An 18393-nucleotide genomic window follows, 5' to 3' on the forward strand; every position below is an offset into this window, starting at 1 on the left:
ATGGCCTTAAAAATGCGTGCAGGAATTACTGCTCACCATACAGTACATGAACCAGGGCCTTAAAAACATGCATAGTATTAATGCTCACCATACAGTATATGAACCAGGGCCTTAAAAACATGCATAGTATTAATGCTCACCATACAGTACATGAACCCTGGTTTTTCTACACATTTATTATCACCATACTGTTGATGAACCCTGGCGTTTCTACATATTTATTAACACCGTACCGTTCATAAACCCTGGTGTTGCCAGCAGCATGTTGTCTGGTCCAGGAGCCACGGTGTACCGTGTGGATCTTGGCCCCTGGCCCTCTCCTCTGCCGTATCGGTTCTCCTCTGCAGCTGATACGGCTATTAGTCATTCGTAGTTCCAAGATAAACAGGATATTAATCTGTCAAACACCGCTATTCCTTGGGAACATAAATCGCTGTGATAAAAGTTTATTTTGTGCATTGTTTAGTGTCTTTGAACCCAGTGTGCTTACCAACAACTCGTTGTTTGGTTTTGTTTCGTTTTTACAACGCCATGAATCCCTGCCCTACAAGCCGTTCATTAAATCAGCTGTGATTACAGCAACACGGCCATCGTAATGAGGCGAGGCTTGCCAAACATGCCATGGCCCATTCCACCTGGGCCCGGTAGAGGTCCTAGCAACCACAGGACCACCAACCAAAGCAACTAACAACCATTCCTAAACACATTCACGTACTGAGTCAGCTCGTCAGGAGCACTCAGGGGGAGGCGTCTTGCTCAGGGACACGAACTAGCAACCTTCCAGTTACCAGTCAACCCGTTCTACCTCCTGAGCTACAGTCTCCCCCATTCGCTAGGGTTCCTGCCTGTCGTTTCAAACCGAGTCAGGGACATGTCTTTCAGGGTATATCTTCTGGAGGTCAAAGTTTCGCTGTCCATGGAGTACACTCCTCTCCTCTCCTAGGGGGTACCAGGTTCTCTCATCTGGGAGCTAGGATACAGGAGCTCAAATGCTTCTGTGGTCGGCTGGAGATGACAGCCTCTCCTGTGCATCTCTACGTTTGAGTGTTGATATCCACTGTATGTTAATGGGTATTCATCATATGATGCCTCTGCATCTAAAGGCGTTTTAGTTCTGCTTACCGGTAAGAAAACAATCCCATCATCTAATCGCACGGAGAACACATGTTTTGTAAGTGCGTGTGTTTGTGCGTGCGTGCTTACTTGCGTTTGGCCTGTTTGAGTGCATGCGTGTGTGCGTGCGTGCATACATACATGCGTGCCTACGTGTGTGTGTGTGTGTGTGTGCGTGCCTGTATGTGGGTGTCAGCAGCATGCCGTCAGCTGTCTTGATGAGTGGCAACACAATGAAAACATGCCAGCGGGACGAAGGGAAAGGGGGAAATTGTTCTAAATCACTGTCGGCTGGAGCAGAGCTAGCGCTGCGCCGCTTGCCCGGCGCTGGAACAAAGGAAATGTTTTCCTCTCTCTCCCTGTGACTGCAGAGTACAACAGTAATTACCTCCCCTCCCCTCCCCACACTCAACAAATAAATAATCAGTAAATGACAGCAGCCCCACCCCTGCCTCTCTGCCGTGGTCTCATTAGGCCCCCGCCCCTTCTGATCTGCTTATCTTATTGTCACGTCCCGTCTCTCTCTTTCCCTCTCTCCTCGTCTCTTCCTCCACCGCTCGGCTCCTCCTGTTGTTTTTTAACATTTATGTTTCAAAGCTAATTGAAGACAACCGGTCTGAGACCGCATCCGTCTCTCTGCTTGTCTGCTGACTGCATGAGCGTCCGTCCCCAAAAAGAGGGAGTGTGTGTATGAGCGCACTGTAAAAGTAATTCATAGACCTGCCAGTGCTGGGAGAAAGTGAAGGGAAGACACAGACACAGACCTACACACACAGTCGCAACCACACACATGCAAGCACATAGACACCGTGGCACAAACACACACAGTCACACACACAGACTCACAGACACGCAAAGAGACACACACACACAAATACACACATGAATCTTTCGTTTGATGTTTATTTCGTGTCGTTGTTTTAGACTTTCTTTCCACACAAAGCGAGCAGCGCCACACACTCCTGAGGAGTGTGTGAGGAACATGGAGGGGAATTGAAAAAAGGCCAGTGGTGACACTCTGACCTACTTTGAAGAAAATGCGTTTACGCGGTTTTGTGTGCTTGTGTGTGTGTTTGTGTGTGTGCAGGTGTGTGCCAGGATGAAGGTAGGGCAGGGCAGGGTGGGGTAGGAGGTGGTTGGGTGGAGATGAAGGTGGAGCTGTCAGAATACACGGAGGATAGCCAGCAGTGACTTCAGTCCCCTGCCGTTGTTCTTCATGGACCAACTTTCTTCTTCTTCAGTGGCGAGGGCCAGGGGGTCTGAACCACACAAACACACACATGCACACACACACACAGGCACGCACACACACACATACACACAAACACACAGGCGCACACACACACACACATACACACAGGCACACAAACACACACACAGGCACACACACACACACACACACACACAGGCACACACATGCTGACAGAAGTGAGCATATAAATAGACAAACACAGGCACACACACACACATGCACAGACAGTGGTTGTAAGGACAAGCCCATCCTGCGGGGATACGTGCCCCAGGAGGTTTAGATCAGTTCTCTGAGCCCTGTGGCAGGGGGGGGGGAAACACCACCTCCCATCATCCTCAGATAAGCCCCCACCCCTGGGGGGCAGTCTAAAACAAGGCAGAGCAGGCGTGGCAGGGGGTGGAGGAGGGGGAGGAGATGGAGCAGGAGAGGGAGGAGAGGAGGAGAGGAAAGGGAGGAGATGGAAGCCACACAAGGCCCCCCTAACACCCGGAGCAGTGCTGCTGTTTGTCATCTGGCTGCTCGTTCTGCTCCGTCCCTCGTCACCAGGGGGCTGGACCACTCCGCTGTCTACCGGTGGACAGCAGAGTGGTCTACTAGTAGACGGGTACGGACAGGAATGATCATAAATCATCCATTGGTTTGTCCCTGGTTTGACTTGAAATAGTATGAATTATACCTGCTGGGCGCTGGTATCATTCGTAGTATTTTGAGTATTAATATTATTATTAATTAATAAAGCTAGTTGTGTGGTGACTGCTCAAGTAGATTAGGTATCAACAAACATAATTTTACCTGCTGATTTGGTTTGAATGAAAATAAGATGTTGTGATACTGTTTGGAATGCTTTGTTAAATCAATCCACTTTATGAGAAAATAGCCTATCAAGGAAAAGAGAAAAATAAATCATCTCAGCTTGTGTTGACCTTTCTGCCAGCAGTCAACAGTAATGCTTTGTGTTCGTGTTTCAGTAAAACAAACTTCCAACACGGACCCCTTGCATCACCCCCCCTCCACTCCTGCACTTACTTAATTATATATGAAAGGATGGAGATTGATGGAGAAAGTTGAGGAATTGCCTTCCAGGACTGAGTCTATCCATTTTCTCTGGCCTTTCCCGCCCTCCAGCTCATAATTGAATAAAGCATGAAGTCAGATGAATTGCTTGTCATTCAGAGTTGGTTCAGAGACTGATGGGAAGAGCCAGGAGCCAGAGAGCTTATAACAGCTGGAAGTCCACATGACGTTATCTGAGTCTGTTTGGGTCTTATCAGCGCTCATATACATCTTCATTAATGCCAGCTCTCTAAAACTGTCTCCTGGACCCTGATACCTCTAAGGTTACAGGACTATAGTACTCTTATTGTTGTAAAATATGAACTCATTAAAGGTATTGTTAGCAGTATCTTCCTACTGTCGATACTGATCCTTCTCTGCTACACGGTCTGCACCAGCACTCCCGACGAGCGATGTGAGCGATGTTGAAGTGACCCAGAAATCACTAAATCACAATGTTGTCCAGGTCATTTCCCACAGACATACTGGAGATCTTCAAAGTTTGGATCAACAAAATAAACTTCTCCAGCAGCCCCGCCTCTACTTAATGGCCCACTGCCCCCCTCCCCTCCCTCCCAACACCACTCAGAGTATCCATAATAATGATGTATTAAAACGTCAGCCGCACATGCTGGCTGATGAATCACCTCCACCTGTTAGTGCTGGAGCCGGCCGGGTGCCAACTGACCCGGAGTAATGCTGCATGTGGACCACGTCTCTGCTGGACTGTGACCTGAGGGGGTGGAGATAGGGGGGGGGGGGGGGGGAGACCAGGCTGTACACAGGGGGACACACTCAGACCTCCTTTCTGGGCCGGAGGGGGGGACATAGTGGGACAGACTCAGCTCAGCATCACACCTCTGCAGGCGATACGGCTTCAGGCGGCGAGGTGAAGTTATATGGGGTCTAGGAGTGGAGGAGGTCTGCAGGGTGGAGGAGGTCCAGACGTCCCCTTCCAGGTGTTAGGATGATTGTGGGGCTCCTTTGCTCCGTAGCGGCCCGGCGGGCGTAGCCCCCCTCGCTGGGCCGTCTCCAGATAGGACCGCTGGATATTCCAGGCAGGCGCTCCGGCAGGAAGCGTGAAACTGTGTAACAAGTGGACCCCGGCCCGCCCCAACGCAGTGGAGGGAGACCCCTGCTCTGCCACTTCAACGCCCAGAGAAATAGACGAGGGTAGGAGAGTGTTTCAGTGTGAGAGGCTGTGAGGCGATGGGACTCCCACTCCCCGCCCGCTATATTCATTTATTCTCCCCAGTAGCACGATTAGGAGCAGGAGTACCCTCACACCCCCTGGAGGCTGATAGCTAGACGGAAGACAGGGGGTTACCTACTTAATCTGTGTGTGTGTCTCTCTCTCTCGCTCTCTCGATCTGTCTCCCTCATATCCATCTCTCTTTTCCTCTTGCTGACACTCTTCAAAGTGCCACTCAACCCAAAGCCTTGTTTTTATCTTTAAGACACATTCGGAAGTCATCCCCTTCTGTCCGTTTCTGAAACAATAGCGGAATAAAAAGGAGAATGGGGTTTGAAAACCTTTGTTTTGGCCGGTCTCCCCACCCAGCCTGGTCGAGGAGCTCAAACCAGTCTGGTCTGAGCTCAGGTCCTGCTCTCTCTGGGACCCCATGGTCCTCTTCAGAGGCCCGTCCCAATGAAGTGGCGCGGCTTCACAGGGGGGGTCCCCACCCTTGGGGTGCTCTGCGTCGATAGGGTTAGGGTGAGGGTTGTCTCCTTACAGCTTAACGCTATGGCGTGTAGCGCATCTGCTCTACACAAAATCACTCATTACATCATTCTGAAGCAACTCCTGATCAGAAGATGACCAAGTGGGTTTGAGCCGTAACAATGGAGATCACCCCCTCCCCCTCCTTCCTGGAGCAGGCAGCCAAAGTGCTTTTATTAAAGTCTCATGGTCTTGAATTGAGCTGATAAAGGGGTTAACAGATCTAGCTTCAGGGGTTTCCTCTGCGTAGCTGTGGTCCAGGGGCTGGGGCCGCCAGGTCTGTGCTCCAGTGTGTTGGAGGAGGAGGGAATTGTTGACATGCTGTGGAAGCCCGTCTCCCAGAATGTCAGGTTCCCGGTATGAATCACACGGTAAGCAAGGGTTAAGCCGCAGTCGGCGTTTATTCAACAAGAATCAATAGTCTGTATCCTCGTTCTAGGGTCTCCGTGAGCCTCTAGTCCGCTGGCGTGGGGCGTAATCCCTCCGTGTCACTCCGTTTCCTTCTCCCGGTCTAGTGCTCCTTTTATGATGGCTCCTGGTCCTTTCCCTCCCTCCGGCCAGGTGTCCCCTATCACGCTGATTGGGGGGAGAGACGTGGTGCTCTCTGTCGCCGGCTGGAGGGTGGCGATGGTATACTCCGTCTATGACGGATCCTCGGACCCGCCCAGTCCGAGGTCCCGCGGGCGGGATGCCACAGTGCATGTAACTGGGGAGTTGGAAAGTCAAACATTGTTTAGACCGAACCATAAAGATAATCATCATCATCCTTATCATCCTCATCATCCTCATCATCATAATCATCATCAACAACATCATCCTCATCGTCAACAATAACATCATAGTCATCACACAGGTCATACAAACTAGGACTTGTGTGTGGAACCCATTCTGGACTCAACCACCATTTGTCTGTAGTAACATTAAGAAGTAGTTATAATAGTTTATTAGGTATCTCTCTGATCTCTGCAATCATTACATGTGTAACGGACGCTTAACCAGCTAACCACCATCAAACTGCTTCATCTTCTCTGTTCATTCGATGTCCACCTTTATTGGCTCTGTGTTAACCTTGCAGTACTTTGCAACCTCTCTCTCTTGATTAGCGAAACAAATCTATAATATTGTCCTCCTTGTTTCCTCTGAGCTCCGGTTCCAGCGTTCATTGAGAGGAGAGTATTGCTTTTATGAACAGAGTCTGCTGGAGCTATTGAATGGGCCTCTGCTAAAAGCTCAGTGTTTGCTGCGCAAACAGATGAGAAAGGGATACATACAGCTTTTTGTGCCATACACCCAAGGATTAGCAAGCCGCGGAATATGCTACTCCAGTAATATTGACAATGTTGATTTTGGCAAGTACTAGGGACAGAACATGGCTTTTGGCAGGAGACAATGTGTTCTCCTACACAACAAAATCTGCCAGAGCTTTTATATAAACAAATGAATATGCACACAGACACACACACATATACATAACACACACACACACACACACACACACACACACACACACACACACACACGCACACACACACACACACACACACACACACACACACACACTCTGACTCTATGTTCCTGTCCCTGTTGTTCTCTCGTTCCCTCTCACTCAGGGGTGTTGAGCATTTGGTTCCCATTTCAAAGCCCTCTCCGTTAAATACAGTGTCATGTTCAGATGGGAGGTATCTGCTGCAACTGGGCTGGGCCCTTTGGAGCCAGTGATCTGTGGACTTGCAGTAGTACCGTATTGATAAGATATATAAGACAAGGTGTTTTTCCTGGAAAGTGGGGTTGTCTTATATTCGGGGTCTAGACTTTTAAATGTCAATACAAAATATTCAGACAATCAATTTCGATTTAAGTTTCTTGCAATAAATACTTTCATCTTCCTTCCCCCCCAGCGCAGGCCCTAACAGTTATAGTGTTTTGCAGACAGCAGTCATTAGCAGACGGCTGGCTGCGCCACTGTTCATGTCTTAAGGTGCTTGCACACCGCCGCGCGGCAACTGCCCTGATAACCGCCTCGCTGCCGGAAGGTTCAGCGCGGCGGTGTGAAGGGCCAGGCGTTTTCAAAAGCGGCTGCTGCTGCTGCCGGCGCCAGGCGGCTGGCGCCGAAAGTTTCAACACGGGGAAAGCTGGGCGGTAGGGCAAAATATGTCCGCGTTCACGTGGGTGGCAACCCCTTCCTGGTCAACAGCTGCTTTTGTGACCGTCTCCCCTTCGCCTTCCCTCATTGAAATGAATGGAGGCGGTGAGTTGCCGTGCGTTGGTGAGAAACCAGCTTTAAGTTCCACCCTGTTCCTGTCCTATGAACTCTTGGGTTGGGTGATCTCAGCGGAGGTTATCTACCACAGTGTGACTCACCTCCACACCTCTCCTCTCTGAAGAGGACAGACTGCCTGCATGTTCTAATCCTCACGCCACTGGGCTTGATAAAGGGGGGGGGGGGGTGGTCTTACATCGGGGTGGTTTTGTATTGGGGTCAATACAGTGTATTGTTGTGCTACAAAGCCATTTCATATGCAATAGTTATGCATGATACATTAAATCATGTATCATTTAATGTATTATTTATAGAAAAGATCAAAAGAGAGAAAGGCTACACTATTGGGTACTGAGTTGTTGTGACGCATCATAACGTATCAACTTGTGTGTCGACTGATGTGAACTTTCAGGGCCACTGGAGAGTCTTCCCCTTGAAGAATGCATGTGGTGAACATGTATGAGATGAGGTCGGGGGCCGTGCTGGTGTTCATCTGGACCTTTGGAACAGGTTAAGGAGAGACCCTGACGCCCTTCTCTCCTCTCTCCTAACAGATGCAGATCTACATGTACAACTCGGACGACTTCGACAGCCTAGCCGCGGCCATCCGGGAGAAGAGGACGGTGGCCGCCATGGCCGTGTTCTTCCAGGTGAGCGCTGCATGGGGTCTTTGTTCCCCAGCTGGTCTTTGTTGATAGGCATATGGGTCTAGTGGTCCCTTCATGCCTACGGTTCATTATTCATTGTGTCTGTAAGCGGCTCAGCACCGTTCTCCAGCGGTCCTCCAGAGCAGCTTGGGGCAGTGTGTCAGCGTTCAGGTGTTGGGTTATCGTTATTTCTTTCCCATGCCAATTACGACCAATCCCATAGCCCTCACTAGCTGGTTGGCCCTTAGGTTGGGAAACGGTTATTTTCAGGTATTGTTCAAATATCAGGGACTAAAATTAAAGGTCAGAAATGGTAAGTAGATATGATTTGAGATTTTGATTTGTTACGTTTATAAATGCTTCTATTTCATCACAGAGTGTGTTACCTTTATATGTACATGTAGAAATGGCATTGCGTTGGGTTAAGTTTATGTATGGTTAGTTGGATTTCTGACCACAGATAAACATCCGTCCTGTGAAGCTAGTCCAGGAGATGAAGTGTTCAAGTGGAGCACAGCGATGGAAGGATATCTTAACACTGTACTCCCCAACGGAAGGGACGCCACTCATATGCACTTAGTCCCCTCTTCCTCCCTCTTGGCCCATTGATTTGAGGAGTGGGTGTACTGGTATAATTGTCAATTCCATCACTCTCAATTGGCAGGAATAAAAGTTCATTTGAGGCCATTGGTTGCCTAAGTGGGCTTTTACTTGGCCCATTAACCCTGTATTAATATTCTCCCTCTTGCTTTATTCTCTTTTCCAACTCACTCGGAAAGGGGAAAGGGAAAATTGTCTCGCAATATGTGAACATTTATTTTCTGTCCACACTCAAACTGAAATTGGCCATTCAGGACTAATTTCCTCCAATTAGAGCCCTCCTACTCTGACCTCATGTCCACTAGAATGTGTCAAACCTGGCCCCTAGGTGTTTTCAAACACTGCATTTATTTTTAAAAGTTGCTCTGAGAAGCAAAGGAACAAACAGTCCCCCTCATCAGTGTGTCCACTGCTGTAAGGGAGGCCTGTGCGTGAACACTGATGAAACACCTCATCTGAGGGCCCCAGCAGGGGATGGAGGAACATCCCCTGGACACCAGGGGGTTGGTGAAGGGCGACGACAACGCAGTCAAACAAAATGCTCACCTGACCTGAAGGGGCAAAACGTGGTGGTGCCTCCTGCTTATCTTCTGTTTGGAATATTCCTCCCCCGAACCTCCACCACTGCAAGCTATTTACTATTATATTCATTCTATTTACCCTTTCCCTTTATTTGTTTTCTTTACTCTTTTTTACCATCTCTCTTGCTTTAGCCTGGCCCAGTGCAGCCTGTGCTTCTGTTTACATGGGATTAAATTGTTCCGTGGCAGACCTTAAAGATTGATTTGAACCCCTGCCAATAACTGAGCTGTCAGGGATCTCCTGAGGTTCTCTCCTAGGTCCTCTCCTAGTTACCCTCATTGGTCGCCATGCAAACAGTGTGCTACATGTGTCGTCCACTAAAGGTTCACCCTAACTTTCCCCCGCTATTGCAGCTAGATGACTATGTTGCAGTCGAGGGGAGGATAGTATGATTGTATGGTATGTTTGGTATGTTTCTGGTGCATCTCAGTGCCCTTCGGCTCGTGCTGTGTCCACACTGATCTGTAGCAAACCCCTCCTTCTGATTCACAGAGGCCCTCCTTCCAACAGAACAAACAGTGATGTGATGTTCTATCATGTCCTCTAAGGTAACATGATGTAGATGCACAGGGTGGCTCTCCCTCAACATGTCCTCGCATATGTTCCTGATTAAAGCATCAGGCACTATTGGGATTATGCACTATGTTTGTGTTTCATCTGGTTGTTGGAACTAAAAGTAGTCAGAAAAGAAAATACATCCAAAATTTACCTTTACATATTTAAATATTTGGAAGTAACTTAATCAGCTACATATAAATATCTGAATTCAAAGTGAATTCAGCATTTATATAGAATTGTTCCTACATTAACACTCTCTATGATTTGTAATTATTTTATTGACGTGGGAAAAAACACAACGTACAATGTCGTTCAATGTAAAAGGACCTTGATTTAAAGCTATAACCTATAGTTTAACGTTTATAGTTTTACGTTAACAAAATTAAATTCATATATCGATGACCTTCACCCCATTCTAAAGCACCTACTGGCACCTGACACAACCCAGGCCAGTACAGGCCACCTCACACAATACAGGCCAGTACAGGCCACCTCACACAATACAGGCCAGTACCGAACACCTCACACAATACAGGCCAGTACAGGACACCTCACACAATACAGGCCGGTACAGGACACCTCACACAATACAGGCCGGTACAGGACACCTCACACAATACAGGCCGGTACAGGACACCTCACACAATACAGGCCAGTACAGGCCACCTCACACAATACAGGCCAGTACAGGCCACCTCACACAATACAGGCCAGTACAGGCCACCTCACACAATACAGGCCACCTCACACAATACCGGCCACCTCACACAATACAGGCCAGTAAAGAACACCTCACACAATACAGGCCAGTACAGGCCCCCGTAGTCGATACGTAAAGGGAGGAGTGGTGTGGATTATGTCACTCTAGTGCCCACCTCACTTTACACACTGGACCTTGAAGTGAGGAATATAGACGTCTTCCTACATATCACTATTAATTACTTGGTACTGCTTGAATTGTCAATTTAAAGGCATTTCTGGCCTTTAAATATAATTAATAAATCTTAAGGCAAAGATAGTATTTACTTTAGATACGCTCACACAAAATGCCTAACTAATGATTTTACCGAAAGGAATCATGAAATGCCATTTCATGATTATTCATATAAACCACTATATATTATTATTTTTATTATTGTTGTTGTTATTATTATTATTATTATTATTATTATTATTATTATTATTATTATTATTATTATTATTATTATTATTATTATCTTATTAATAATTCACCATTCATGTATGAACAGTGCTTCATAAATTAGGATTTGATTGTTTTCTGCTGCCTCACTAATGCTTCAAAGATGCCATTATTCTGAAGTGGGACCTAAACGCTACACTTTCAGTCTAACCTTGTTTGTTTATTATTGACAACATGTTGACAAAGAGCATATGTTGACTCTCAATGTCTGTAGGCTCAGTAATTGACTTAAGTTTAATTAGTGCTCAATTGTTTAGTTAGGATTATGCCAGCAGCTCCAATACTTTTAATACAACCCTTTATGAATATTTCATGAATAGAAGGTGACAGCTACAGTGTGTGAATGTCAGTGTGGCCTGCAAACTGCACTACGTACCTCAGCCATAGGCATTAAAGGTATACGAGGACAGGTCACAGCAGTACCTTTGATCCAAAAACATTCTTACAGCACCCAAAACACAACATTCTCTTAACATGCTCATATTGGGGATGTGTCTACAGGGTTGCCAACTTTGGTTCTTTGGCTGGAGTGAGACTCAGCAAAATGTTCATTTTTGAACACTTTAACCCAAACATTTTTTTACAAACAGTCCTCGTTTACCTAGTTTAAACCCTGATTTATGACATAAAAACTAATAGAAAAACTAATAGAATGGAAACGCTTTTGCAAAATGTACAATTAATTTATTGATTGCACTTTAAAAAAATGAAGACAGAGGCGATTAAATGACAAAAATGTAAAACAACAACATCAAAACAATAAGAAATCTCAAAAACAAAAGGGACAAATAATAGTTACCCCATCTCCCCAGAAAACCACAAACCACAAGCTTTCTGCAGACTGAACATTGGATTCTACTAAAACAACTAAAGAGTAAACATGTATTTGGTGTGTGAGTGTGTGTGTGTGTGTGTGTGGGTGTGTGTGTGTGTGTGTGTGTGTGTGTGTGTGTGTGTGTGTGTGTGTGTGTGTGTGTGTGTGTGTGTGTGTGTGTGTGTGGACATGTATGTGCGTCTTCCTCAGCTCAGGCAGAACACAAAACAGAACAGACCTGAATAATATTCACAAATTAGGCCTGTTGTATGCCACAGTGGCAGTTTTGGCCTGCTACACAACCTCTAAAATGTTCTTGTTCATTTTGATACCCTGGCCGTAATTTTAGGGTAAGTATTGAGCAGTACATGCTCTAATAAGTACGTTTTTCTTCTTCCAAAACGCGCGTCTGTCACTCAAAACATTTGAGTGACAGACGCGCACAACTTAAAGCGGCGAAAAACAGAGAAAGGTGCACGGCGGACGTTGTAGATCAGACTGCAGTCAATGCAGTCGGTCCGATCAGATAGATCGATAGATAGATCTAGCAAGCATGTTTCCTGTATATTCTGTGGTCTAGGAGTGAGTGATCAAGAGTGAATGGACCGACAAATGTTCATATTATTTTTTAAAAGATGGTACGAAACGCAAGTGAGAAGCGCGAAACGCAAGTAGATTTGTGGGCGGATCTCTGGCTCGCTGCTGTCAGAGCCATAGAGAGAGAAGAGTTGCGACACTCTGTGATCTCGCAGGCGGGGTGGTCACGGGGTTCATGAAAGCCTGTCTAGTTCCAAACACGCCCCGCTGCCATGTTCTTATGGGACTGACAGCAGCGATTGCAATATTGAATGGTAAATATAAATTAAAAAAAACACATACCCAAGTATTTTCCTGGCTATTGTTGCATATTTGTAAATGTCAGTTTTACATTTGGAGTGGTAGGGTGATAACTGAAAGCTTTTTAGATACGATTTAAGTTTGAGGGGAAGCTTCCGTTCTTGTTAGCATGGGTAGCATTAGGCTACTGACTTTAGTGGCTTAACCTTAACCTTACAACATCTGTTCTGAAATCAAAGACGATTCAAGATTTTTGCGCAACTGGACTTTTTTGATTTCCCTGATTTTGCTTGTAATTCCGATTCACTCTCCGACAACACCCGTCGTCAGAGCGCGATTGAGAAAGCAGAGTAGCAACAGTACATTTAGCATTTAATTTCCGGGCAACTTCTTCTGATGAAGCAGGAGCTGACCACACAACCATGATACTTTTAAGACTAAGCCATACACAAAGTATCAAATATATTAAAGAATAACAAATCATTACGCTTGGATGAATAAAAAGTATACTTTTTATTAAACAATGAATGAGACAACAAGAATGTGTGTGTGTATCCAACTTCAAAAACAAGAACAAAGTGAAGGAACAGGGATGAATATTGTGTAAATATATAAGTGTTAACAAGGGAGGAATTCGGTAAGGAAAGGAGACAATTAAAAAAGCAATACAAATAAAATGGACCACTGGTTATGAAACCTTCCAGCAAATGCAGATTCCATTGCCCAACATCTGCACGCTGCAAAGGAGGATGCAGCATGTAACGCTGGAGCCAGGAGTCAAGTGTTTGAGATGCCGAGTGTTTAGAAAAAAATCCTCTCCACATATATCAGGCTGAGGTTTGTTGAACCGTGTGGGAACAAGTATGACTAAGAACAATGAAGCAAACATACAGTAAGTGTGAACAAGAACAGCATAGTAGAGCCAGGGGGTATCAAATAAAACAAAGTTAGTCATGTGTGGAACAAGAACAACAAATGTGTGAACAGGTGTGCGTGTATATCTAATTTGAAAAACAAGAACAGAAGTGAAGGAACAGGGAGGAATATTTTAAGTTATTAATAAACAAACAAAATACTCCACATACATCAGGCTGAAGTTAAGGATAGCAAAGTGCATCAGGTCAAAAGGAAGAACAATAATCGAGCCAGCAGCTGTCGCCAGCACAAGCAGCCACGACTAGCAGCAGAAGTCGACACCACCATCCTTCGCCACCACCAGCCAGCTCAAGCAGCCATCGCCTCTAGCAGCAGCGACCTGCAGCAGCAGTGTTTGCCAGCACCAGCCAGCTCAAGCCACCAGCATCAACCATCAGCAGCCGCCGCCGCCACCAGCACCAGCAGCCACCACCTGCAGGAGAGTGAAAATAATCAGACAAGACCTTGAATAGCCTGTAGGTCAATGAGTTTCCCCACACATGGCTGAATTGCTGCCAAGTTGGGGAAGGGATGGACAGAAGCTTACATTATGAAAAAAAGTGACACTACTGTCTGTGTAATAACATTTGAAAGCTCATCATGGGTTATATTTTTTGTGTGGAATAATTTGTATTCATATATATGTAATCCAACAGCCTTTACAAGGGTATAATTAAACAAAAGCAACCTTATTTCTACTAGCTATAGCATCAGACACGCAGTACTCAGCTGACTAGCTAACACTGTCAGGTTCAGCAGAATAAACCCGTCGTTAATCAACCTAATTGATCCTAGTAATCCTACATCAATAACTAACTAAGAGATTCACTACTTAACTTCTGGTGCAGTGATACCTTCACAGCTGGCGAAATCGAGCTGACTAACTAGAAGGCAATGATTGAATCTCGGTCGTTTACCAAGATAAAATATATAATTATGCTGTGCACATACAAATAAAGATCAGTATATGCATCATAAAGGCCCGCTGATATAATATAGAGTTGACGCTTCAAAAGAGGTAGCTATTTAATAATTGTATCCCTGGAGATACCTTCACAGCTTGTGAAGTCAAGCAGACAAACTAGCATGCAACCGGTGTCTACCAAGATAGAAATATATATAATTACGCTGTGTACATGCAAATACATGTCAGGTTATGAATCATAAAGGGCCTCTGTTAAAATATAGACAGTTGACAATTCAAAAGAGGTAGCTATTTAATCAACTTACCTAAGAAGTTACTCGGCGGCCAGCAATGGAAATGAATGATGTCCAACTCCGTAGAATGGATGTTTGGAACTATGTGAGGCTGCATACCCCGGAACTAGGCGGCAGAAAGCTTACAACGGAGTCCAATGGAAGTGTCGCCACTCTGTTATATCGATCACTCGAGTTGCTGTTATACCCAATTGCCCCTACCTGCAACACGCAGAGGCTCAACTTCTAAACGTCTGAACGTCTGACTCCGCCTCCGCAGATCGAGGAGATTCAAGATTCAAGATAACTTTATTTATCCCCAGGGGGCAATTAAGGGTAAGGCACGTAGAGCAGACATTGCAACAATGACAAACACGACTAAAAATAGATAAATAAGTTATGGACAATATAAAAACAAAAACAGATATATGCCAAGAATGTACATAAAATGTGCAAATGTGCAATGGGCAAGGAGTGGGCTAAATGTGGGCGCCACCTACGGACGGTGGCGTAAAACCCACATTGTAGTATGTAGAAAAACGTTATCTATATTTCGTACAACAGTTAGTTCCGACCAAGTAATTTGATTGGAAAAGAGGCATTCCATGAGTGCTGACTCCGCTGTTTATGTCCTGTGCCGTTAATGTTATTAGCTCGCTAGTGTGTGTATGTGTTGCTTGGCAACAGTTCGGTCACAGTCCAGTTGCGGATCTATGTGTGTTGGCGGAGCCAAATAAATCATTAAATAAACAAACAAATGTTAACTAATTAATGGCGCTTAACTGTTGTATAAAAGCAATATCACACTCGAGGTCGTGCTGTTGTAGTGCTGGTATTCAGCACAATGCACTCCCTCTCGTGTGATATTGCTTAAATATATAGATTATAATATAACTATATAATATATATAGATTCTAATATCATTTCATTAAAATACACCGGGAGAGCTGATAAATGAGTTAAACGTTTCATCAACAATGTCCTGATATGTGCCAAAATGTAGTTATTTTGTTTCTTTTCGTATATTAAATGTCAATACCAGCCTACATAATAATATTAATAATAAAAATAATAATTAAAAAAGATATATATATATATATATATATATATATATACACACCATAGCATTTTTTCAGAGTGACAATTAGAACAGTATATGTAAAGACACATGTTATTTTGTACACTCAATTATATTATCTAAGACAAATAAACCAACGACAGAAGACTTTGCATCATTGATTTTTGTTTATTTTTACCCCAGGCCTAAACATGTTTGATCTGTAAAGAGAAAAAAGATAGATGTTATAGCACACACACACACACACACACACACACACACACACACACACACACACACACACACACACACACACACACACACACACACACACACACACACACACACACACACACAATGCAACACAAGGTCAATCAAAGTATCGGTTGGGTAACAAATGGACACAGAGAATGAATGAAGGAATGTATTTCATTACATTTATTTTGATCATTGACAACGCAGAATTCCAACAACAAAATGTAATGCACTACGCAAAGAGTAAGGCCATGCATTAAATGTTGATATTCAAATCCTGTTATTATGCCTTATCAAACTCTAATTCAAGTGAATGATTTGTTGATTACCTTCTTTATTCCTCACTGACATACTCTAGGGTAGAAACACACAGAAATACAGTGCATTGGTTACTGTGTTTATATACCTGGATTTTAAATATAATATATATAGGCCTATAATATAAATATATAATATTTTTTGACACATTGCGGCAACATGGCTAATCTACTTGAAAATTGCCAGATACACAGCGTAAATGATATTATTCACACGATTGACATAAACATTAGGCAAATGCACGTTACCTGCATGAATAGTTTAATCATCAACTTGTTGGTTTCTCCATAAAGTAGTTTATAATTTACACGAACAGAGAACGGCAACTTACCTCTTGGCGCGATAACCTGCTTCCTCTTTCGGGTTCTATTGGCCAGGCGGCTTCAGACGTTTAGACGTTTAGACGTTGAGCCTCTGCGTGCTGCAGCCAGAACTTACTCGTTATACCGGAGGATAAATGACTCTTGCGCCTGACGCAAATCTTAAATGGGTTGGTCTGAATACCCGTAGGTGTGGTTTGGGCGTAACATGCATAAAACCAATGAGAGTTCCATCTCCCATCACCTTTAAGAGCCATGAGTGCATTTGAACTTGACGAGTTGTTATTTTGACAGAGCGTTTGCAGTCTCCGCTGAGACAGATGCATGACCACATGAATTTGAAAACCTCAAATGGATCAGTTTATGGCCAAATAATATGGCCTAATTCACACATAGAATAGTGCTTCTTCTACAACTTCAGAAACACTGAGTCGTCATGTACATTTCGGCAAAGAGAACTTAACACATAGATAATATGCGGTCCTGTTTAGGCCCGCATATAATGCGGCAATACATTAACAAACATCGTTTGTTACCTAGCCTATACATTATCGTCATCGACTTTTGTTCATAATATGCATGTGTCCCCCCGTTTATATACATTGTCATGGACTGTGTTATGCGATACGTGTTTAGTTTGCGTGTTTTAAACACATGGCTGCACAAACGCGCACCAAGCATCACCCGCATTCATTCATTCTTTTAAACACTCACTCGCGGTAAAACTATGTTTTCTCACGATCGAATACTCATCAATCCTTAAAGTTATGGACTTGTACACGATGTCTGTGTCAAGAAAATATGTGTTTGCTGTACGCTGTTTGCAGATGCATTGATTTAATAAGTACAACTTATTACCGCTGTATCAGCTGTTCTTTCCAAAATCATTTAACCGACGTTATCATTTACCCTAAACAAGATTTTGTTTTGGAAGACTGGATATACTTTGCTCTAGTTTATTATTGTTGTTTATTAGTATTACTGTGCTATCCGCTAGTGCACTTAGCCCAGGTATTTGTCGGTCAGTTGCACAACTGCATTGGTTTGCGAATGACCACAAATATGCTCCCCTAGGCAGATTGCTGCATGGCATTCGCCACACACTTATTCAAATTGTAGAGGTTGAAGCAGTTTGCACTACAATGGTCACTTGCCATAACACTGTCATGTGTTTTTTCAAAACACCATCAGTAACATTTAAATTAAGTTGATGTGGACGGCTCTTTTTTTTGTCCTATTTTTCAGTGTTCAGTGCCTGTTTGTGAGAAATGCATTTTTTGAAAGACAAGCATTTGTTTTTGTCTAATTTTAATATGCCTTTCGTCAACAGTGATTTGGGGTTTTATAACTAAAATGAAAGTGCTTAACTACTGGTAAACGACGTTGCAGAACGTATATGGTACAAGTTTGTGTTGATTGCATGGAAAATGGAATAACCAGTTACAAATAATATGGTGCCTGGTAATACCATGGAAACAAACGAGGCTTCCTTTTACAGTACAGTTTCAGCTTACCTACTGGGTAAATTGTCATGTTTTACTTAGTAACGTTGTGTGTATATGGTACAAGTTTGTGTTGATTTCATGGAAAAGGGAATAACAGTTACAACTACACGGTACTTAGTTGATGGGTAATAGTGGAGGTTTTTCTTAGTGCTTCCGCTGTAGTTCCTCTGTATTTACCTTCTTATTACC

At 44.2% G+C, this 18393-nt stretch overlaps 1 protein-coding gene across 1 annotated transcript in view; it reads left to right on the top strand.

Annotated features, from left to right (window-relative positions):
* The window catches only part of LOC307084184 (receptor-type tyrosine-protein phosphatase gamma-like), a 247766-nt gene that overhangs the window by 161327 nt on the left and 68046 nt on the right, over positions 1-18393 (top strand). Inside the window, exon 5 of the mRNA XM_079748438.1 lies at positions 7953-8048. Coding sequence (XP_079604564.1) covers positions 7953-8048 — 96 coding nt within the window. The remainder of the gene's footprint in view (positions 1-7952; positions 8049-18393) is intronic.

Source organism: Pollachius pollachius, assembly GCF_949987615.1.
Source record: "Pollachius pollachius genome assembly, chromosome: 12".
Classification (NCBI taxonomy): domain Eukaryota; kingdom Metazoa; phylum Chordata; class Actinopteri; order Gadiformes; family Gadidae; genus Pollachius; species Pollachius pollachius.